This window comes from Scyliorhinus torazame, chromosome 15, assembly GCF_047496885.1.
Source record: "Scyliorhinus torazame isolate Kashiwa2021f chromosome 15, sScyTor2.1, whole genome shotgun sequence".
NCBI classification, from domain to species: domain Eukaryota; kingdom Metazoa; phylum Chordata; class Chondrichthyes; order Carcharhiniformes; family Scyliorhinidae; genus Scyliorhinus; species Scyliorhinus torazame.
Genome location: NC_092721.1, coordinates 22,185,761 through 22,210,364, shown reverse-complemented (window position 1 = coordinate 22,210,364; position 24,604 = coordinate 22,185,761). Strand labels below are relative to the sequence as shown.

The 24,604-nt window shown below is 46.9% G+C and overlaps 1 protein-coding gene across 6 annotated transcripts in view; it reads left to right on the top strand.

The window, feature by feature from the left end:
• tbc1d4 (TBC1 domain family, member 4) overlaps window positions 1–24,604 on the top strand; it is a 311,885-nt gene that overhangs the window by 265,362 nt on the left and 21,919 nt on the right. For all 6 annotated transcript variants that reach the window (XM_072476149.1, XM_072476150.1, XM_072476151.1 and 3 more), the window contains 5 exons: window positions 3,699–3,871; window positions 5,176–5,385; window positions 10,420–10,581; window positions 12,248–12,406; window positions 16,379–16,623. In XM_072476149.1, the coding sequence (XP_072332250.1) occupies window positions 3,699–3,871; window positions 5,176–5,385; window positions 10,420–10,581; window positions 12,248–12,406; window positions 16,379–16,623 (949 nt within the window). The remainder of the gene's footprint in view (window positions 1–3,698; window positions 3,872–5,175; window positions 5,386–10,419; window positions 10,582–12,247; window positions 12,407–16,378; window positions 16,624–24,604) is intronic.

The window sequence follows — 24,604 nt, the reverse complement described above, 5'->3', positions numbered from 1 at the left end:
GGTTGGCGGGTGGGGAAAATTAATTTGACGCCAGGCCAAAAATCAGTTTTCCCAACAGCAGTGTGAACTTTAGCAATTATGTCCTTGGACTTTACAGACGGCTTATAGGTGGGTCAAACTTCTCGACGAACAACATCTGGAAGCGCGTCATGCTTGCCAAAATTAAGTTCGCCCACCAGCAATAAATTTGATAGTTCACATTCACAATTGCACATGATTGACATGCCCTTGGCCAGGTAGACTTCTTCCATGATTAATAGTGAGTTGCCGCTGTATTGTCCTCTTTGGGGAACGGCTGTAAATTCCAGCCATTGCTTGAGATCAGGTGGCGACAGTGCAAGTTGCATGGCAGGTGACCAGGGAAGAGAGGACGGGTGGAGCTGTGGCCAGCCACAGGTAGAAGGGATTGTGCAGCTGTCCGGGTCCCCTTTGAATCTCGTGCCCGGACCTTCACCCCATGAGGCAATGACGGGGACAGCAACTTTCTGCCTGTCCCCTGCTGTAAGAATCGGCAAGCATCTCTGTGACCCATAATGAATACTTTAAATAGGAAAGTTAGAGCAGGAATGGTCTTGTAAGATGTATGCAGACAAAGTTTGCTATGTTTTCATGCAGCTGTGTTGAATGAATCAAAATATCTGCCGTATATATCTATATATCTACTCCGTTCCCTTGTCACTGACTCTATCGTCTCCCTGGCAACCGTCTCAGGCTGAATCAGACTGTTTGCAATCTCGCTGCCTATTTTACTCTGAGACAAGCTTCTTATCATGTATTTACATCATTGAAATACTCCCCATTTCCACCTCCAGAACATCACCTGACTTTGACCTTGCCTCAGTTCAGCTGCTGCCAAACCCCACATCCGTGCTTTCATCACCTCCAGAATCGAACCATTACAGTTCAACCCCGGATGCTCTTCCACATTCTATCCTCCGTAAACCTCAGGTCATCCAAAGGTCTGCTGTCTGTTATATTACTGGGTTCAGTAATATGTATCTTTACTAACGTTACTAGTTGCTGTATTTCCAGAAGGTCTGATGGTGTGAAATTAAAGAAACCACGAGTCTTCAACTTAAAGCAAGCTGATTTATTAAGTAACAATCAATTATATTTCAGTTTGACACGCTACAGAACTTTCACTAGAAATCAAGTAATTAAATATTAATGTATTAACTGATTGCAAACTGATTACACATGCTAACTATGCTGTGATCTATCTATCATACACTACTGCTAACTGGTCACTCCTGGATTGAAAGAGACCAAGATCCTCTGGGAGCTGATACTTATAGTGGGATCTAGTGGTGCCCTCTAGTGGTAGTGTTACAGTTAGATGTTATAATTAACTCTTTAGTTATCTACATATATACATATCATTACATTGCCCATTTGTTAACTCACATCAGTCACGCTGATCCATCGCCACCCGCGTGCTCGCTCAGCTACACTGACCCCAGGCCAAGCCGTTCATTTTTAAATTCTCATCTTTGTTTTCAAATCGCTCCAGGGCCTGAGAGTTTGTGGAGGCTGAATGGTCTCCTGTGCTGTAACCAGTCTATGATTTGTTTATAAATACATCCTGAAAATCCAGTGTATTGTAAAGGAAAGTGTGATGCTACTGTTAGGATACCTGACCAGACCCCAATTTTTGTTAGGTTACAGGACGAGAAACCCCAAACAATTTGCAATTTATTAAACTGTGAGGAAAGAATATTTAGAACATAGAACATAGAACATTACAGCGCAGTACAGGCCCTTCGGCCCGCGATGTTGCGCCGACCTGTGAAACCACTCTAAAGCCCATCTACAATATTCCCTTATCGTCCATATGTCTATCCAATGACCATTTGAATACCCTTAGTGTTGGCGAGTCCACTACTGTTGCAGGCAGGGCATTCCACGCCCTTACTACTCTCTGAGTAAAGAACCTACCTCTGACATCTGTCTTATATCTATCTCCCCTCAATTTAAAGCTATGTCCCCTCGTGCTAGACATCACCATCCGAGGAAAAAGGCTCTCACTGTCCACCCTATCCAATCCTCTGATCATCTTGTATGCCTCAATTAAGTCACCTCTTAACCTTCTTCTCTCTAACAAAAACAGCCTCAAGTCCCTCAGCCTTTCCTCATAAGATCTTCCCTCCATACCAAGCAACAGTCTGGTAAATCTCCTCTGCACCCTTTCCAATGCTTCCACATCCTTCCTATAATGCGGCGACCAGAATTGCACGCAATACTTCAAATGCTGCTGCACCAGAGTTTTGTACAGCTGCAACATGACCTCATGGCTCCGAAACTCAATCCCTCTACCCCTCAATCCCTATTTCACCCCAGGAGTGTTGACTCTGACCAATAGGTATCTATTATGTTAAAACAAACTTTCATTTAAACACAGAATTAACCACATTAATATCAAAGAAATAGCTTTACAATTAACAGTTAAATAGTTCTTAAATAAAATAAAAAATGTTTAACTCGCCAGCTGCACCTACCCCTATACATATTGCAATTAAGCAAACCAATACAGTTCAAAAACCACTCATAAATAAAGTTAGCAATCAGGGTTACTTTATGTTCTCTGTTCAGACTTCAGGAGAGAGACCCTTTCAGGAACAACCTGAAAATCGTTCTGTCTTGTCAGATACAAATACGATAGCAAAACTGCCAGAACCTCGGACAGACATGTGTCTTCCCATTAATTATATTGTCTCTATCCCACTAAGAGTCCCATGACCCGCTTAGCTAGAACTAAACACCACTTCTGCATGAATTAGCTACCACCCCAGGGAACCTTCTTTCAATAAACAATTTATCATTAGCCATCTCTCTGTAAACAAGTAAATGGTTAAAAGCAATTATTACCTCACCTTTATGAGACTCCTCAATCGCAGCTTTAGCAGACATACTGCCTGTGTGTTTTTGAACCCAGGGCTAATAACATTACCACAACAAAATTTAAAATATACCATATAACAATTTCCTATATTCATCATGTGACAAACGAGGTAAATCTTGCAAGCAAGTGGATCAGTGGAAAGATAAGGACCTCATGCTGTGGATTGTACAATCCCATTGTCTTACTTCTTGCTGATGCTGGAAGTGGCTTTCTGCAGTTCACTGTTGGTAATGAAATTAGATGCTCACACATTTCCAATAGTTCTGCAAATAATGGATAGCGGATGGCTTCCTCGTTAGTATTTCAGTATAGTTTTACTTCACAGTTTATCTTCCTCTGCTCATTAAAATGGTAATAGAAACATTCTTGCATGCTTGGATGACTTCCGAGGGTGAATTGGTTTGCAAGGGCACTGTTGAAAACTGGGAGATGTACAACTCTGCAAGGCTGTTTTCTCACATCTATCCTTTAACATGTGCTTGACGTTTTCCTAAAAAAAAACATTGGTTGTTGCTTTGTACGATAATCAGTCGCGTCTTTTCGTTCATCCTTTTAGCTCACTAATCTATGTGTTGACACAAATAGGCTGAACTGCCTTCTTCACCAGACTGTTGAATAAATGTGTATCTTTTTACTCCTTAGTGTCACATGGCACGTGGTTACTTTTTACTAAACTATCTAATGCCATTGAGTTGTTTATTTCCTGACCTAGAAGTGTCCAACAGTGGAGAGGCAAAGGGTTCAACCTTTTTGAGTTTTGGTATTTGTCTCTATGAATGCTTTCCCTTGTCTGCTTCAGTGATGGTGAAGGCAGAAGAAGGGCCTTTTCTGGCTGGAGCACAGAGTCACTGAGCGGGGGTGGGGTTGTCCTCACTCCTCGTCGGATCTCGTGGCGTCAGCGGATCTTCCTACGGGTCGCCTCGCCCATGAACAAGTCCTCTGCGGCCATGCAGCAGAAAGGAACATTGGAAGGTACAGTGTGCCAAGAGTTGTGAGGGATCGCGGTTTGTAAGAGGAGGACCACCTTATAACCAATTTAAAATGGCCTCCATAGACAAATGACTGAGAGCCTGACAGAGCGTCAATTCAAGTGGTTTCCACTGTAAGTGAGCAACTTGCTCTGCTAGAACTGGTTCTGAAATTGGCTGAACAGAAGAGACAGAGAGTGAGGACAATGGACAGGTATTCTAAATGGCAGATTGTGACTGGCGGTGTCCTGGAAGGACCTGTAGTGGGGCCTCAACAATTTTCTGCATTTATTAATTAACGACTCAGATGTGGGATAGAAAGCCACATAACTAAATCTTCCGATGACCCAAAGATTGTAAGCTCTGTAGCTGGAAGCGTAAAATTACAAAGAGTTATTGATAGATTAAGTGAATGGGCAAAACGGTGGCAAATGGATTTCACTGTCAGCAACTGGCAGGTCATCCACTTTGAATCTAGAGAGAAAAGAACAGAATACTTTGTCAATGGGGAAAAGCTAGAAATAGTGGATATCCAAAGAGACTTTGGGGGTTCAGTTACACCGATCTTTAAAATATTTAGAACAGGGATTGAAACTAATCAAAAAAACTTGTGGATTGTCGACCTACCTATCTATAAGAACAGAATGCAGGGGTTAGAAGTCATGCTGCTGTTCTGTAAAGTCATGGCAAGACCAAACTTGTGTAGAATGAGCATTGCTGGGTGCCGCATCTTTAGAAGAACAGATTAGCCTTGGAGGGACTAAGTGCATCATGAAAAACTCAGTTACACCTCACTCAACAAGGTGCAACATGCTTCATGGTTTTTTCAGTGAATGTAGTGTGTAAATAGTTGAAATTCATGTAAAATTCCTGATTTTGGTGCTGATTGCATCTGCAAAGATGTCACGGTTTACCCTCCAGAGCAGGCCTTCCTGAACAATAACTTCTGGATTTCCGCGTTTAACTGTGCAAGTGGAGACAGTGGATGTCACTGGCATTTACACCCATGTAATAATAGTGAATGCTGATGGTTTCACCGTCATGACAACTGCAAAAGGGTTTGGCTTGAATATCTTTCCAGCAATCAGGGAAGAACTTGGTACAATGTTGTCCACAATTGAAGTAACTGGGGCAGTGATCATGACACTCGGTACTGCGGGAACATGAAGCGGGCATGACAAATGGCCTCTTTGCGTTCTCGATTTCTTGCCCTCTTGTATGAAGGTGACCTTGGAGATGGGTATGTGTGTTCTGCTACCTTCAAGCCAGGTGGTTGGCATAACAAAGTTGGGCTTTCTATTTCTGCAGATCACCTTGACGCTATTGAGCTGCCACCTCTTTCCCCGCTCACCCCAGCTGTGGAGGAGGACCCCTTGGCCTCTCTGATGATGGCGGATGACATCCCAGTTGGGGAGAAGAAGAAACACTCTTCAGAGGAGTTGCGGATCATGTGGAGAAAAGCCATTTGCCAGCAGATCCTTTTGCTTCGGATGGAGAAGGAAAATCAAAGACTGGAAGGTTAGTTTCCACAGAAATACAAAATATATTGATAAAGCCGTGGATATAATAATGCATTCGAGCTTCAAAATTGTATCAGAGGAAGAATTGCTTCTCAAAAGCCATTTGATAAATGCTTTCAGGCACATGGCTGACACGAATGTTAGCTCCTGGATTTTCATAGATAAGGGGGCCCAGGTTAGATGAGATGTTGGTGGGCAGAGGGTTCGGAGATGGGGAGGGGGCAGTAGGTGGAGGGGATCAGTTGGTCGGGGATGGTCGAAGGGCAGGTAGTCAGAGGTCAGTGCGGGTTGTACTTTGGGACATGTGGGGTCTTGGATGTGCTTATTTGGACATGCTCCAAATTCACTCCTCCTCATTAGTATTAGCATTAGGAGCTGGCTCGATGCGCAAAATTGAAGACCAGGCCTGGTTTCGGCTAATTATAAGGCCACCAGTGGTAAAATCCCCTAAGCACTCCCACTGTCGGCAAGTGGGAGCTCAGGATGTGTGTTCCACCCCGACATTGAGGTTCCAAAGTCTGTCGGTGAATTACAGACCTGAGGTTTGTTTTCGCCCACAAACAGCAATGTTTTTTCTGCATCTACCCTATCAAACTCCTGCAGAACTTTCACGACCTCCTATCAGGTCACCCTCAGCCTCTTTCTTGGACCAAAGAGCCCCACCCTGTTCTGTCTGTCCAGGTAACCTTTCCTGGTTTGGTGTGCGCTAAATAGACTGCTGGAATCCATGGGATGGCTTCAGTATTGCAATATTTATATAATATGGAATGCCCAATCGGATCGTTGTGCTGGGATCCACGGGACAGGTAGACAGTTCAATCCATCAAGGTCCAAGTATACAACAAACCCTGCATGGATTTTGTTGCTCTGAGCAGCAATGTAATTGTATCTCCTCCGCCTGACACCATGTAATATTGGTTTGTTGTTAATCTAAACTCAAATAACCTGACATCGCATGCACTGTCAACTACTATACTGTCATGTTCTCAATGCTTCTACACTCAATTTAGGCACTAAACAAATATTCCTCGCCAAATCAAAATGAGGGGTTAAAGCTGACTCCTCATCAAGTCTCCCTGCTATTCCCTGTTCATGGAATCAAAGTATTTCTCTGTCAAATGTTCCGGCTTCCCTCTCTATTTGCAAATCAAGGCTTTTTTTTTTTCTTTTACCCGTTGAAACGCGCTGGGCTGAATTTTCCGCCATCTGGATTCCCCGTTGTGTCGGTAGCTCGGGGGTTTCTCGACCGCATAAGGCTGCCCCACAATGGCAAACTCCATTGACAGCCGGCTAAACGGAGCATCTCGATGGCGTGCCACACCAGAGAACTGGTGCCTGCGGGACAGAGAAACCCGCCCGCTGTCTTTTACTCTTTCTCCCCTTTGGAATTCTAATTCAGGTTTCCTCTTTCGAGTTCAAGTTTTTTCCAGTTCTTTTTCCAGTTCAAGTTGCATCATTTGCAACCAGCTCCGAGCAAACCTCTGGCATGTGAAGCTAATATTTCTGCCTTTTTAGCGCCTACTTTTAATCTATTTCCAACTTCTTTGCTATTGTCTTCAAATTAACCTTTGTTAACTGTTGCAAGGCACTCACAGACAGGTCCGCTCTCGAGAAACATTCCCACAATATTTGAATTTCCAGTGACTGACTAAAAGGATCACACAACGTGATGTTAAAGCTTTAAGCCATTTACTGTAACAAAACAAACTAAAAGCAACATTGCCTAAACACAATTCAACAGGCAACTTATAGTTTAAACTACAAACAAGTGTGATGGAACAGAACCCAACACTAAATTTAAAAAAAATATAACCTCATGGCTATTTCTTAATTTAAAACTGGGCCTTTTGCCTGACATAGGCCATTAAGATGTCTGACCCTATGTCTGTGAGCTATTGTCTGTGACTCACCAGAACAAAAGAAGCCACGTCGCAGGCAGGAAATGACACTCCTCATTATTTATGAGGAGCCACTGACAAACCACGTGGGGACTGCACAGCTCAACCTCAAAGGAAGCTGCACAAAGGCAGTTTGCATTTGCTAGACCGTACTTGCCGACGGAGTAAGAGTGCTAAGACAATGGCCTCTCAAACATCCCCTTTAACCCATAATGGCAAGGACATTAGAAGTCCTGAAGATCAAGTTGAAGTCCAGATGCAAAGAAAAATAATTGTACCGTGTTGAAGACCTTGTGGTGAGGTATGGTCACATGATCTAAGACACTGGCTTGTTGAACAAGTTAATATTGCCTTCATAAGCTGAAATCCAGTTTACTATTTTAACATCTGACTAGCAGGCCACACAGAAGGAGCTGTGGCTACACAGGACAACTGGTCCCATCTAACTCTGCTGAAAATTCTGTACCATCGCCTACAAGTTGTTTCATCTCTACATGTCTATTTTATCTTCTGAAGTCAACGTCACAGGAAAGGCGAAACTTACACCACATGTTTTTAGGCTGCAGACCTCCGTGAAGCAATTCCTCATGGGAATTTTATTCTGAAGTCTAGGCCTCACATGAACCAATTTATCTGTGGACTGTCAAACCTTCTTTTCTCTATTCCTGTCTTTACTGTATGTGTGCGTAGAGAGACATTGCAGATTCTCCTTTTGACTGTTTTTGAATGTGTGTAATAAACTAACCTCTTTGAGTTCATCCTCCCTCAAGTTAGTTGTGGGGCTACTGGTGGGAATTGGATCACACTTTCATTCTCCAAGATAGAGTCCTTAAATATTCTCCACTTCTAGTGGATTGCTTGCTTTTGCCTTTCCCAGCCAGGTAGCTTCTAATCTCCAAAACGGACTTTCATGATGAGGTTTACACGAGAGATTATTTCCTTCTAACCCAAGCTAGGTGAATCTTCCAACCTCCTTTTAATCCTCACAAATTCAGAATCTTCAATCTGAACACAAGCCCACACCCTTCAGTGCGGTGAACAATAGGGTCTGCATTTTCTCTGCTTCAGGTGTGCAGGATTGGATGCCTCTGCCTCCTACTCTCTATCTCTCTCAGGTGGCTGCAGGCTGATTTGTGTTTCAATGATACAACTAGAAAAACCGCAATCCAATATCTCCCTGGCATTCTGTTATCTTTTCCCTTCCCACCCATCTTTATGGCAATGTGAATATCATGGACCCTGTATCCAGGTAGAAATGCTAATTAGCTATCTTCTCAATTCCAACTGCAAAATTCGGTGCAAGTCACACAATATAACAATCTTAGAAACATGATGGCATTGTTCTAAAGAGAAGGGGGGGAGGGGGCAGGGTTATCCCTGGTTTCCTGGCCAATATTAAATCCAAAATAGATTCTGTGGCCAATATCACATTGCTGTTTGTGTGAGCTTGCTGTGCACAAATTGGCTCTTGTGTTTACTACATTGCAACAATGACTACATTTCAAAAGTACTTCCTTGGCTGTAAGGGGTATTGGGAAGTCAGGTGGCCGTGAAAGGTGCAGTATAAAAGCCAGACTTTTCTTTAACAACTTAATACTTGTCTCACTGGGTAAATGTCGGCTGCCAGTCATTGCCCAGGCCACACAGGAAGACCGGTGATCTGGAGAGTTGCAACTGGCAACTGTGCTGCCCTAAACAGGCGTAAAGGAAAGAAGGCAGGGGGCAAGCAGCCTTAAGTTTACCAAGTCAACTTATCGAAGCAGGTGTGCCTTGCCCATCTGCTGCCATTGCACGAGAGAGGGAGAGGATGAGAAATGTTACCTCTGTGTACTGGTGGGAAACCCATGGGACCAGTCAGGATGTTACTTTTACAACCTGATCAGTGGGGGCAATTTTAACCTATCCTGCTGCTCAGGAAACTGACAGGTTTGGGGGAAAAGTTGGTTTTACACCAGCTCGATTTTAACCTCCATCAAAGTCAATGAGTAACAATCGTTATATATCGTTATATATTAATGATCTAGATGACGGGACTGGGGGCATTCTGGCTAAGATTGCCGATGATATAAAGATAGGTGGAGGGGCAGGTAGTATTGAGGAGGTGCGGAGGCTGCAGAAAGATTTAGACAGTTTAGGAGAGTGGTCCAAGAAATGGCTGATGGAATTCAACGTGGGCAAGTGCGAGGTCTTGCACTTTGGAAAAAAGAATAGAGGCATGGACTATTTTCTAAACGGTGACAAAATTCATAATGCTGAAGTGCAAAGGGACTTGGGAGTCCTAGTCCAGGATTCTCTAAAGGTAAACTTGCAGGTTGAGTCCGTAATTAAGAAACCAAATGCAATGTTGTCATTTATCTCAAGAGGCTTGGAATATAAAAGCAGGGATGTACTTCTGAAGCTTCATAAAACACTCGTTGGGCCCCATTTAGAATACTGTGAGCAATTTTGGGCCCCACACCTCAGGAAGGACATATTGGCACTGGAGCGGGTCCAGTGGAGGTTCACATGGATGATCCCAGGAATGGTAGGCCTAACATACGATGAACGTCTGAGGATCCTGGGATTATATTCATTGGAGTTTAGGAGGTTGAGGGGAGATCTAATAGAAACTTACAAGATAATGAATGGCTTAGATAGGGTGGATGTAGGGAAGTTGTTTCCATTAGCAGGGGAGACTAGGACCCGGGGGCACAGCCTTAGAATAAAAGGGAGTCACTTTAGAACAAGGATGAGGAGAAATTTCTTCAGCCAGGGAGTGGTGGGTCTGTGGAATTCATTGCCACAGAGGGCGGTGGAGGCCGGGACGTTGAGTGTCTTTAAGACAGAAGTTGATAAATTCTTGATTTCTCGAGGAATTAAGGGCTATGGAGAGAGAGAGGGTAAATGGAGATGAAATCAGCCATGATTGAATGGTGGAGTGGACTCGATGGGCCGAATGGCCTTATATCCGCTCCTATGTCTTATGGTCTAATGCGCGAGTTGCCAGGCAAGTGTTCCAACCAATCACACGTGTTTCCCAGGCAAAGGGCCAGGTTAAAATTGTCCATCTCTTTCCCCCGTCCTGTCTGAATGTTGCACCGATGTACGGTTGCTGAGTGATTAACCGGGTGGATTTTCTCAATATAAATTCACAGCAAGCAGAGACGAGCTTCAGACCAGAAAAGTGAAATTGGACTATGAAGAATTTGTGCTTTGCCAAAAAGAGGTATCTGCAGTTTGGGATAAAATGCTGACCACTCCAGGAAGGGCAAAGTTGAAAGTTGACATGGAGAAGGTTCACGCTGCTCTCAGTCAAGGTCAGTGCCTGATTACAGTACTAACTTGGTTTCCCCACAGCATCAGACTTGTCCGAGCTCGTCTCCCTCCCCTCAGCTGTCAGCACTTAAAAAAATAAATAAATAAACTTGACCATACTGTTGAATTTGAAAAATTAAACCCAGAAGGTTTCCTCTACAAACGTATGAATTAGGAGCAGCAGTAGGCCATTCGGCCCCTCTAGACTAATCCACCATTCGGATGAGATCGTGGCTGATCTGATTGTGGCCTCAACTGCAGATTCCACCCAACCCCCGACAATCTTTGACTCCACTGTTAGTCAAGAATTTATCTGCCTTTGCCTTAAAAACATTTATTGGCCCAGCCTCCACCGCTTTCTGGGGGAGAGAGTTCCAAAGATACTCAACCCTCTTGAGAGTAAATTTCTTCTCATCTCAGTCTTAAATGGAAGACCCCTTATTTTTAATACCATGTCCTCTAGTTCTAGTCTCTCTCACATAGAATCATGGAACCCTACAGTGTAGAAGGAGGCCATTCGGGCCATCGAGTCTGCACCGACTTTCTGAAAGAGCGCCCGACCGAGGCCCAGTCTTTGCCCTATCCCCATAACCCCATCTAAGCTCCGGACACATCTTTGGACTGTGGGAGGAAACCAGAGCACCTGGAGGAAACACTGAGAGAAAGTGTAAACTCCACACAGACAGTCACACAAGGCCGGAATTGAACCTGGGTCCCTGGCGCTATGAGGCAGCAGTTCTAACTACCGTACCACCGTGCTGAGGGACATCTTGACAAATACATGAATAGGATGGGAATAGAGGGATACGGACCCCGGAAGTGTAGAAGATTTTAGTTTACACGGGCAGCATGGTCGGCGCAGGCTTGGAGGGCCGAAGGGCCTGTTCCTGTGCTGTACTTTTCTTTGTTCTTTGTTCTTTCTGCTACCCCATCCTTTCAGCATCCACCCTGTCAAGTCCCCTCAGGATCATACCTGCTTCAATAAGATCACCTCTGATTCATGAGTTGGCTGAAATCTGAAATGCCAAAAAGAATTGCTTAGAATGTACAGCAAAAAGTGAACCATTCAGCCTAATACAAAAACATGCTCCACCTGGGCCTTCTTCCACCCTGCTTCATCCCACTCCATACATTGCTGTGGCTCAGTAGATAGCATGCTTCTCTTTGAGTCAGAAGGTTGTGTGTTCAAGTCCCACTCCAGGACTTGAGTATGAAAATCAATGCTGACACCCTGCGTTGAGCAGGCACCATGCTGGTAGATGTGCCAACTTTCAGATAAGATGTCAGCCCTCTCAGATGTGTGTAAAAGGTACCATTGTGCTGTTTTAAAGGCAAATTGTGAAATTACACCTTGTTGTCTTGACCAATATTTATCCCTCAATTAAAATAAGAAATGAAAAGATTATTATCAAATTCCTTGTCTGTGGAAGCTTGCTGTATGCGAATTAGCTACCACGTTGAAACAGACTGTATTCCATTGAGTGCAAAGCACTATGGGACGTCCAGTGGTCATGCGAGGCGCCATCTTAAATGCTCAAGTTATTTTGCCGTGAGAAAGTGACTTAATTTATCATTGGATGTTTGCCATTGAAAAAAATGGCGGCATGGAAGGACAAGTTGCAGTGAGCGTTGCGATCTGCTTTTAAAGAGGGTACTTTTGTCTGACAGGTGTACCAAAAGCTCGGAGAGGAGAGATCTGGCAATTCTTAGCCGAGCAGTACCGCCTGAGACACCGGTTACCAGAGAAACAGCAACCGGCCGATATTTCGTACAAAGAGCTTTTGAAACAGCTGACGACACAGCAGCACGCTATCCTGGTGGACCTTGGTAAGGACCTCTGGTTAACCTATTTGACACTGAGCAAGAAGACCAATGATCGAAACTTAGTCAGAGGGGTAGATTTTAAGGAGCTTCTTAAAGGAGCAGAGAGAGGGAGAGAAGCAGAGGCAAATATAATTGATTAGTTTTCCCTGCTCATTAAGCAAACCTATTTCTTTGGGAAAATAAAGCATAATTTAGGCCAAAGCAAAAATATTTGTTTTCCTATGTAGTGGGATTTTGTGGCCAGCAGATGGTGATGTTGCACATTCTTTAAAAAAAAATAAAGTTAGAGTACCCAATTAAGGGACAATTTAGCGTGTTCAATTCACCTACCCTGCACATCTTTTGAGTTGTGGGGGCAAAACACACGCAAACGTGGGGAGAATGTGCAAACTCCACACGGACTGTGACCCAGAGCCGGGGTCGAACCTGGGACCTCAGCGCCGTGAGGCAGCAATGCTAACCACTGCACCACCGTGCTGCCGTAATGTTGCACATTCTATTCATTTTGTAACAGCCTTGAACAACTCAAGTTGCAAATTTGTCCCCTTGGTTCGTTTCCTCCTTCTCCTCGTTTTCGCCTGGCTTATATTGTCTCGTACTCTCTGAGGCACGATCAATTGAACAAAGATTAGAGTTGGATACAACTGAGGCTTTATTGTTCTAAGATGTGTGGCCTCCCACAGCAGCTGGCGAAATGGCTGCTGAATGGAGGACACGCATATTTATACTCCGCCTACTGGGCGGAGCCAGCAGGCAGGGACTACCGGCGAACCCGTAGCACAGGTCCTACCTTACATCACCTAATACAGGTGCAACAGTGGTTTAGCACACTCATTTTGTTCTTCTCCAGTATAATCATTTTGTGCCCGGTTATCTTTTGTCTGCCATTTCTTTTATTCAGATTGCTCTGCTTTAATTATTTAAGTTACAGGGGGCTTTTTTTCACCCTTCTGGCTTTCATTTGTCTGAGGTAAATATAGGTCAGGATTTTCCGTCCCTGCCCACTGATGGGACCTTCCGCTCCCGCTGAAGGTGGCCCCCAACCCCTTCGGCGGGTTCCCCCAGGGCCGGCGAGCAACGCAATTGGCCATTGACTGTGGCGGGACGGGAAAATCCTAGCGGTGGCCAATGGCGCTCCTGCTCTGCCACCGGCCGGCAGGGGAGATGGGGGGGGGGGGGCGGGGGGATACTGCCTTTTCTTACTTCCGAACACTCCCACACATTCTGTCATTGACATGCTAATGAATCTTCATCTTTGTTTTCAAATCCCCCCCCCCCCACCAATCTTCTGTGCACCTCAGCATCTCGGATTTTCATCGCCTCACTGTTGGTGACCCTCCCTAGGCTCCCAGCTCTGTAATTATCTTCCTCAACCCCTCTACCTCACTTCTTAAAACAAAATTCTTTGACCCGGCTTTTGGTCTCTACCCCAATTCGGGTGGCACGGTGGCACAGTGCCTGGCGCTCCTGCCTCACAGGGCCACGGACCCAGGTTCGATTCTGGCCTTGGATGACTGTCTGTGCGGAGTCTGCACTTCCCCCCCCCCCCCCGCCCCCCCCGTGTCTGCGTGGGTTTCCTCCGGGTGCTCCGGTTTCCTCCCACATTCCAAAGATGTGCAGGTTAGGTGGATTGACCATGCTAAATTGCCCCTTAGTGTTCAAGGTTAGGTGGTGTTAGGGGGATAGGGCGGAAGCGTGGGTGTAGGTAGACCATTTCAGAGGGTCGATGCAGACTCGATGGGCCGAATGTTCTCCTTCTGCGCTATAGGGATTGCACAGCAAGCTCCCACAGAGATAAATGACCATATAATCTGTTGGTTCAGGGATGAATGTTAGCCAGGATGCTGTGAGAAATCCGTTGTTCTTCTTTGAAATTGTGCCAGGAGTTGTTTTTACGGTTTAACCTCCCAACAGTGTAGCACTCCCTCAGTACGGCAGTGAAGTGCCAGTTAGGACTTTGAGCTGAAGTCTTTTGAATGGGCTGTGAATCCACAACCTTCAGACTGATCTCCAGAGCAGCAGTGGTACCGTACTCACAATAGCAAACACAATCAGTGCTGTGCCAGTCTGATGTCTCCAGATCTACCCTGATGGGTCTGGGTAACTGTACTGGGTCAGCCTGGCAGAACATGTACTGCTGATTCACAGAGACTTGCAGCTTTTAATTCTGGAGGTGGGTTGTAGGCATTTGGCTTTGATTCCCTGGAATACAGGAGTCTTTTTTAAAGTTGCTATAATTTATTGCTTTACTATGAAACCCAATACACGGACGTAATCAGTGTAGCAGAAGCCCTGAGCCGAGAAGCAAATTTGCACTACAGCACATCATCTGTACTCAAACACTCGATCCATTCATCTAGTCTTTCCTCCATTATTGAGGAGGGATGCTGCCAGTAGGAGGCAAGTTCCATGTGAGCCCAGACTGCGTAGCAGCGCAACTCCAGGCTGCAACACAATGTTAATCCTTCCAAAAGGATAGCACTTGTCATGAGAACCAAGACCAGTTTTGAGGCGAGCTTGTCTTGTTGCAATTTGGCGAATGCTCCCACCGGACAGGGACAGCAGGCCCTTGGTCAAAGGCACCCCATGTCCGCCATGCACCCCTTCACTGGAGCAAACTGATTAAGGTGCATAAAATGGTAAATTTATTTAACAGGATAGATACAGAGATGCAAGCCGGAATTCTCTGGCTGTTGGCCTCCTCTGTTCCCACTGGCAGCGCACTCCCGCCTGCTGGTTTCCCGGCGGAGTGGGATGGCTTCAATACGAAATCCCATTGACAAGCGACGGGAGTAGCGAATCCGGCCGGCAGGGAACAGCACGTCACTGAGAAACAATCGACTGGACAATCGGAAAATCCCGCCCACAATTTCCTCTGGTAAGGAAATCAAGGGCAGGGGACATTTCTTAACCATATATGTATTTTCATTAATTTGTCTCTATTGATGGTCAGCCATGATCATGATGAATGGCGGAGGAGGCTCGAAGGGCCGAACAGCCTCCTCCTGCTTCTATTTTCTATCTATGTTTCTATGTATTTTGAGTGTTAATTGGGAGCTCATCTGTACTTATGTTTAAGCAAGCTGATGTTGCTGGTATACAACATGTGTCTCTTCAAACAAAATTTATAAATGAATGTAGACTAGGCTCTAGTACTCTATCCTCCACCGCTAGCCTGTCTGAGTTCTGACTACGATATCTTAAAAGTTGAACCCGGCCATTCAGGAGCCGAATCGGGAATCACATTTTTGCATAAAAGGTAGTGGAAGACTGGAATTCCCTTTCTTCACAGCAGGCTATGAATAATGTGAATGTTGGAGCCCTCAAGACTGAGCCCAATAGATTTGCATTAGGTAAGGATATCGGGGGGTAGGGTGGAAAGGCGGGTCATGGAGCCCAGGGCAACCATGATCTAATTGGAAAGTGGAGCAGGCGTGAGGGGCTGGATGGCCTCCCGAATGTTCCAATTAACCCTTTAACCGCAGCATTTGTGTGGGAGAATAATCCTCTGGCGCCAGAGCAAGTGATCTATTACCTGTTGAATAAAGCAAGAGGCAGTCGGCCTATTTCAGAAGGGTGACATTTCAGGGGCAAAGGGAGTTGACAGTATTGTAGTATCGAATTCCACAAGGAGCACATTCTTAAAAGCAACACTCTGCTGCCTTAATTGAAGGAGGGACTCCTGCCAATCATCGTGGATATTCTGATGCCAATTCAAGTGACTTTCCAACCCCGCTCTCATAGAATCTTATCTGCTTCGTGTACAGTGCTAAAAACGTCACCATCTGCCAGTGGTTGATATTACCGTCAAGTAGCATCGGGAACTCACTGTCCATTTACAGAATGAAGAATGACATGCAGTTGGTTGCTTTCCCGGTACAAGAACAATAAATATTAACAGAATATGCTGTAAATCTCAGCAGTTCAGACAACAGGGATGAAAATTAACCCTGCTTTTTTCTTGTGTTCTGACAGGACGAACGTTTCCCACCCATGCCTATTTCTCGGCACAGTTGGGAGCTGGCCAACTCTCGCTGTTTAATCTCCTTAAAGCCTACTCGTTGCTGGACAAGGAAGTGGGCTACTGCCAGGGCATTAGCTTTGTTGCGGGGGTCCTCCTTCTGCACACAAGTGAAGAGCAGGCTTTCGAGATGCTGAAGTTCCTGATGTACGACCTAGGCATCCGGAGGCAGTACAGGCCTGACATGATATCGTTGCAGGTATTGTGGGATCTCTTGTCTCGAATATGCAACGTGTTTTTTTTATTTTTGAATGACGGCGCAGTCAATCTATTTCCTTCAACCTGTAACAATCACATTCTCCCAGCTTGGGGCCGAATTGCTTTGTATTGACCGAGTATTTCCAAGCGGAAAACCTACCCCACAGCATCATTTCCTCTCGTTTTTGGAGTGCGGGAGTGATTTATTTAAGTGTGCGACCACTTTCAATCTTATTGTTGCGGCTTTGCACATGTAACTTTTTTTTTTTAATTTAGAGTATCCAATTCTTTTTTTCCAATTAAGGGACAATTTAATGTGGGAAATCCACCTACCCTGCACATCTTTGGGTTGTGGGGGCGAAACCCACGCAGACACGGGGAGAATGTGCAAACTCCACATGGACAGTGACCCAGAGCCGGGATCAAACCTGGGACCTTGGCGCCGTGAGGCAGCAATGCTAACCACTGCGCCACCGTGCTGCCCTTGCACATGCAACTTAATGGGGTTGGAGTGGGGGACCTTTGGATTCCTGTTTGGCCACAAGAGTTTAGGGAGAACATTGCTCCACATTATCCAAAATTACCATGTTTTACCAGAGGAATCATTGGCACAGTGGTTAGCACAGCTGCCTCACTGCGCCAGGGACCCGGTTTCAATTCCGTCCTCGGTCGACTGGGTGGAGTTTGCACATTCTCCTTGCGTCTGCGTGCGTTTCCTCCGGGTGCTCCAGTTTCCTCCCACCGTCCAAAGATGTGGTTTAGGTGGATTGGCCATGCTAAATTCGAACATAGAACATACAGTGCAGAAGGAGGCCATTCAGCCCATCGAGTCTGCACCGACCCACATTAAGTCCTCACTTCCACCCTATCCCCGTAACCCAATAACTCCTAACCTTTTTGGACACTACGGGCAATTTAGCATGGCCGATCCACCTAACCTGCACGTCTTTGGACTGCAGGAGGAAACCGGAGCACCCGGAGGAAACCCACGCAGACACGGGGAGAACGTGCAAACTCCGCACAGACAGTGACCCAGCAGGGAATCGAACCTGGGACCCTGTTGCTGTGAAGCCACAGTGCTATCCACTTGTGCTACCGTGCTACCCTCAAAATTGCCTTTGGTGTCCAGAAATCTGCAAGTTAGGTGGGTTACGGGGATAGGATGGGGGAGTGGTCCTAGGTGGGGTGTTCTTTCAGCCTCAACAGAACAAAAGACCTCCTTCTGCACTGTAGAGATTCTATGGATGAGCCACAGTGACCTGAGCCTTGCATCTACAGTTTGACAATCAATACTTTATTTTCAGAAGTGATTTCAACAATTAATGCATGCAATTAAATGTTTTTTAAAATTTACTGCCGAGTGTATTTATGAGGTTTTGTATAAAGCTGTAACAATAATGCATCCTTTGTCAACTAACATTAAGAGGCTGACACATCTATTGCTCTTGTGAATGTTTTTTAAGGAAACTAATAGAAATACCAAAGTTTTGTTCAAAAGAAAACCATGATTATCTTGAGTTTTGGAAACCACTTGGAGGTTCTGCTCCTAACTGAATCACAGATTGGCGACAGCACAGAGAGGGGCTGTCACAGCTGCTGTGCATCTATGCAGACTTTGTGAATGCGAACTTCACCTAGTGACATCCCACCGCCTTCTCCCCGTAAACCTTCCACGCTCTTCCTCACGGTTTTTCCTCACGTCGCCATTGCCTCTTCTATCAATCACCTTAAATCCTTGCCCTCTCACCCTTGATACATGTTTGATACATCCACGCTTTCCCCGTATCCACTCTGCCCAGACCCCACACGATTTTTAATACCTCCATCAAATCTGCTCCCAGCCGTCTGTCCTCAAAGAAAAAAGTCCCAAATTCCCCAGTTTAGCTCCAGAACTACGATGTTCTGGTGTCAGCTGAGAAGGTTCTCAAAGGGATGTTTTGCAGGCAATGGAGTTCTCAATGGCCTGAGTGCCAAGCAGCCTTATGGAGCTACTGGGAAAACTGTGCTGCAGGCTGGAGACTCTGTCAACCAGCAAGCAGTTTGCTTTCCCAGGATCTGAATCAGCTGCAAGGTCTTGTCGGAGGTTGGTAGTCTCCATTACTTGGAATAGAACTACACAGGAGGGCTCCCCAGTTGTAATACGGCATTGCAGCTTCACACAGAGGGATGCCGTAGATACTCAGAGACTATGTCCCCTGGCTGGAGAGCGTAGTCGCAGGAAAGGATTGTAGAGAATTGCATACAATACATACACACGTATAAAATAGGAGCAGAAGTAAACCATTTGGACCCTCGAGCCTGTTCCAATATTCATGGATGATCTGTTTGAGTTTCAAACTCCACATTCCCATTTACCCTAACCCTAACCTGATAACCTTTGATTCCCTTGTCTTGTCAAAACATCTTCTGGAAATCCAAGTACAGTACGTCTACAGGCTCCCCTTTATCCACAATGCATGTTCCTCCTTTAAAGAGCTCCATGATTTGGTTAAACATGATTACCCTTTCACAGAAATGCTGACTCTTTCCAATTACTTTGACTTCCTCTGAATGCCCAGCTGTGACCTGCTTAATGATGGATTCTGACAGCTTCTCCACGACAGATGTGAAGTTAACTGGCCTGTAGTTTCCTGTTCTCTGTCTCCTTCCCAGTTGCTACTTTCCAGTCTGATGGAACCTTTCGAGAATGTTTCTTCCCACAGTCCAAAGACTTGCAGGTTAGGTGGATTGGGCATTCTAAGTTGTCCTTGTCCAAAAAGATTAGGTGGGGTTACGGGGATAGGTGGAGGTGTGGGCTTAAGGAGGGTGCTCTTTCCAAGGGCCGGGGCAGACTCGATGGACTGAATGGCCTCCTTCTGCACTGTAAATTCTATGATTCTATAAATGTAGCAAATTTTGGAAAATGTACACTAACACATCTATTACCTCATTAGCCACCTCTTTTGAGACGCCAGGACAAAGTCCACCAGGACTCGGCGACCTCTCAGCCCACAGCTCCATCAGGTTGCTCAATACCACTTCCACCTCATGAATTACAGCAATTTGTGGAATGTTTTTTATATCCTCTATAGTGAAGCCAGAAGTAGAGGATATACATCACAAAAAGGGTTTGGCTATTTAGAGCTATTTAGACGAGGTGAAACGTCTTTACTCAAAGGATTGGGAATCTGGAATTCTCTACTACAGCGATTCTCTCAGTTGCAGAGTATAGTCAAGACTGGGATTGATAGATTTCATGGGCGCCATTCTCCGACCCCCCGCCGGGTCGGAGAATGGCCGTTGGCCGCCGTGAATCCCGCCCCCGCCGGTTGCCGAAGTCTCCGGTACCGGAGATTGGGTGGGGGCGGGAATCGGGCCGCGCCGGTTGGCGGGCCCCCCCGCTCGATTCTCCGGCCCGGATGGGCCGACGTCCCGCCGAGAAATTGCCTGTCTCGCCGGCATAAATTAGAGTACCTATTTACCGGCGGGACAAGGCGGCGTGGGCGGGCTCCGGGGTCCTGGGGGGGGGGGGGGGGGCGCGGGGCGATCTGACCCCGGGGGGTGCCCCCACGGTGGCCCGGCCCGTGATCGGGGCCTACCGATCCGCGGGCGGGCCTGTGCCGTGGGGGCACTCTTTCCCTTCCGCCTCCGCAACGGTCTCCACCATGGCGGAGGCGGATGAGACTCTCCCCACTGCGCATGCGCGGGAAACTGTCAGCGGCCGCTGACGCTCCCGCGCATGCACCGCCCCGACATGTCATTTCCGCGCCAGCTGGCGGGGCAACAAAGGCCGTTTCCGCCAGCTGGCGGGGCGGAAATCCCTCCGGCGCCGGCCTAGCCCCTCAATGTTGGGGCTCGGCACCCAAAGATGCGGAGCATTCCGCACCTTTGGGGCGGCGCGATGCCCGTCTGATTGGCGCCGTTTTGGGCGCCAGTCGGCGGACATCGCGCCGTTTGGGGAGAATTTCGCCCCTGCAGTCTAAGGGATAGGACTAGGCAATAAAGCTGGGATAGAAGGTCAGACATGATCTTATTCAGTGGCAGAACAGGCTTTTGGAGGCTGTGTGGCCAACCTCACCCCTTATTTCCTCTCTTCTTTAGTCACATTGCTCCAAGATAATAACCATCTCAACATCTGGTTGGGGCTGGTTTAGTACAGTGGGCTAAACAGCTGGCTTGTAATGCAGAACAAGACCAGCAGCGCGGGTTCAATTCCCGTACCGGCCTCCCCGAACAGACGCCAGAATGTGGCAACTAGGGGCTTTTCACAGAAACTTAATTGAAGCCTACTTGTGACAATAAGTGATTATTATCTGTGGTATTAAGAGGTGGATTGGAGCTAGGATGGGCTGGATTTCTGTGGAGGAGTTGGGAAACCTGAGTCGGGAAACTTCCAGGCCTGGCAAACCTGTCCCCCACCCCTGAAGAGAGGGGGGCAGGGTGGAGTTGGGTCTGCCACCCGAGGCAGGCCTGAAGCAGTAAGTGGAGCTATACAGGACTGTGGTTAGGCCACTGGCATAAGTGTGTAGTTCTGGTCACCGCACTATAGGAAGGATGCGATTGCACTGGGAGAGGGTGCAGAGGAGATTCACCAGGATGTTGCCTGGGATGGAGAATTTTAGATAAGATGAGAGGTTGGATAAACTCGGGCCTCTTTGGAGCACACAAGGCTGAAGGGGGACCTGATTGATGTGTATAAGATTATGTGGGGCATAGACAGGGTGGATAAAAAGCAGCTGTTCCCTTAGTTGAAGGGTCAATAACAAGGGGGCATAATTTTAAAGTAAAAGGCAGGAGGTTTAGCGGGGATTTGAGGAAAGAGGTTTTCACCCAGAGGATGGTGGGAGTCTGGAATGCGCTGCCTGGGAGGGGGGTAGCTGAGGCGGGAAAGCTCAGAATCTTTAAAAAATACTTGGATGAGCTCTTGAAATGTGGCTATTGGCCAAGTGTTGGGAAGTGCGATTAGTGTAGATTAGAGTAGTGTATTTTTTGACAGTGCAGGCTTGATGGGCCGAATGGTCTCTTCTGTACTGTGTGGTTCAACGAATGTTCGGCACTAAAAACTAGTTAAATTTCGTTAAGTGGGCGACACGGTGACACAGTGGTCAGCACTGTTGCCTCACAGCGCCAGGGACCCGGGTTCAATTCCGGCCTCGTGTGACTGTCTGTGTGGAGTTTGCACTTTCTCCCGTGTCTGCGTGGGTTTCCTCCGGGTGCTCCGGTTTCTTCCCACAGTCCAATGGTGTGGGATGGATTGGCCATGCTAAATTGCCCCACAGTGTCCAAACAAAAAGGTTGGGTGGGGTTACTGGGTTTCAGGGATCGGGTGCTCTTTCAGAGGGTCGGTGCGGACTCGATAGGCCAAATGGCCTCCTTCTGCACTGTTGGGAATCTATGATTCTATGAAGAGCAGCTGGGCTGTATGGAAACCTTACGACAGTAATATCACCGGGAATATTGTGCCACGGTGGAACGTCTGTCATCAATTTTGTGACTGAACTAGTCAGATAATGTGTGTGCGCACATTCAGAGGCCAAGCTGGAAACCATTATTGACAACTTCACCGAGGCGTATGAGAGAATGGACTCAGACTAAACATCCGGAAAACAAAGATTCTCTGTCAGCCCGCCACTGCCACATAAAACTGCCCACAACCATCAAGATCCATGGTGAGCCCTCGGACAATTTGGATTATTTCACCTCTCTTGGGAGTCTCCTCTAGGTGCGAGCAGACATTGACGACAAAATCCAACATCGATTACAATGTGCCAGTGCAGTTTTAGAGCCCCTGAGGAACAGAGTATTCGGAGACCGAGCACCAAGCTCGTGGTCTACAGAGCAGCCGTGGTCTCCGCCCTCCTGTGTGCATCAGAAACATGGACAATGTACAGCAGACACCTCAAGTCCCTGGAGAGATCTCACCAATGCTGCCTCTGCAAAATCCTGCAAATCCACTGGCAGGATTGGCATACCAACGTGAGCGTCCTCTCCCAGGTGATTAGTCCCAATATCGAGGCACTGGTCACGCTCGATCAGCTGCGATGGGCGGGCCACATTGCCCGCATGCCCGACACAAGACTCCCGAAACAGGTGCTCTAATCCGAGCTCCGCAATGGCAAGTGGTCACTAGGAGGGCAGAGGAGACGCTACAAGGACATTCTGAAATCCTCCCTAAATAAAGGTGTAGGTGGGTGATTAGATCCTGGGACCGTGTGCAATTTGTCCTGCAGATGTCCGCAGGAGACGAGCTGCAGTCGCAGCCGTTGATGTGGTTAAGGCTCGAATCAGTGTCCTTCCTCTGACACAAGATATCGAGAGGTCAGGAGACATTTGTCCAGAGAAAGCCGACACACATTCCGGTCAGCTGATTCTGAAATGATTCCAAGCTTTGTGACTCCACCCGGAATGCCGGCCGCTCTCAGCGTGAAGAGGTGGCAGAGCTCACGCATGCTTGGCGAGGAAACAGTCACCCTCCTTCACTACTTTCATACTCCTCTCTATCTGTTCCATTCATCCAGAGTCATTGGCAGAGTGTTCGATTTTTCTTTGGTATATATTTTGTAATTCTTCTCCCTCTTGGGCAGTCCCTCAGGGTCGAGGATGACTTGCTTCCACTCCGGGGAGGTTAGTTCTGTGGTGGCTGAGAAGTCAGGTCCTGGATCTATCGACTCTGCCACAGGTTTGGCGCAGCTGTTGCTTCATGAGGTGGGTGGGACGCTCTGGATTCTGCACTCTCCTTCCGCTGTTTACGCTTGGCCTCCAAGAGCCTTCATGGGGAACACGTAATGATAAAGTTAAGGCATCGGAGGGAGTGCACCAACCTCCAAACAACTCACCTATCGGACCTTCAAGCCCTGCCTGCCTCACACGTGGCGAGTCTGCGTGTCGAACATTGTGCATTGAATTTACCAGCCATCTCTGAATCCACAGAACCAACTGGAGTGGAAGAAAGTCCTCCTTGATCCTCAGCAATTGCCCCAGAAGAAGAAAAGAGCTAGTGGAATAAGCTCAGGCACTGGACAATAATGAGGAAAGTTTTGATCCACAGGAATTTTGGAAAAATATATAAAATGGCAAAAGCAGCGAGTTAAAATTGCACAGATTCAATTACCTTTGGACAATCCAAAATCTCCGTGTCCTTTGGCCTCCCTTCAACTTTCCTTTCTCTCTCTTGTGAAATTCAGCCAAGGGGAAAGCAGCATGAGATGAAAAATTGATCTGGAAATGCGAGCGCAGCCTTGTGCGTGTTGCATGACTCAGTGTCACCCAGGCAGGCACATGCGGTTATCAGCAGCAGTACAGAATGAGGCTGTCAGGAGCAAAGTGAGTGTGCTCAGTGTGGCTCTGGAGATTATAAATGAGCACGATAATAAAAGAAGGACATCCATTATTCAGAGTAACCCACATTGTGAACTTGGCAACCCAGTGAAATCAATTGCGTTTTGCTTTCTGCGGCAGAAGGTGATGCACAAGGCGGGCAGCCGATAAGGGCTGCTTCTTTCTGGGAATGTTGCAGACGCGATAGCTCACAGATGGGAGTGTGATGAGAGGGATTGCCATGTTGCTGTGTTGGGGTGGCAGGCACCGGCTGAGAGGGTGAAGCTTGAGCAGCTCATCAGCGTCACCTTGTTTTTCTGATGTGCCACTGGGCAGATAACCCCTCCGTGTGTGTTACATCAACGTGTATCTGGCGCGTATTTTGAAAACATGCAAGCCCAATGCCTTTAATATAAATAACGACTCAAGTTGCTTTACTCGGGCATGAGGGGAAAGGATCCTAGCTGAGAGATCGAGAGGATCCAGGGTTACAAACAGCTTGCTCAAAGGGCTGGGATTGAAGAAGCGTCATAATGGAGGAGAGGGAAGTGGAAGAACTGAGAGCAAGTTCCAGAGTTTGGGACTTAGCTGATGGCCTGACTGCCAAAGGTCGAGCAACACAAGAGGGTGGAGTCAAAGGAACAAGGGTTTGGGCACGGTTGCAGGGCTGGAGGAGGCTACAGAAA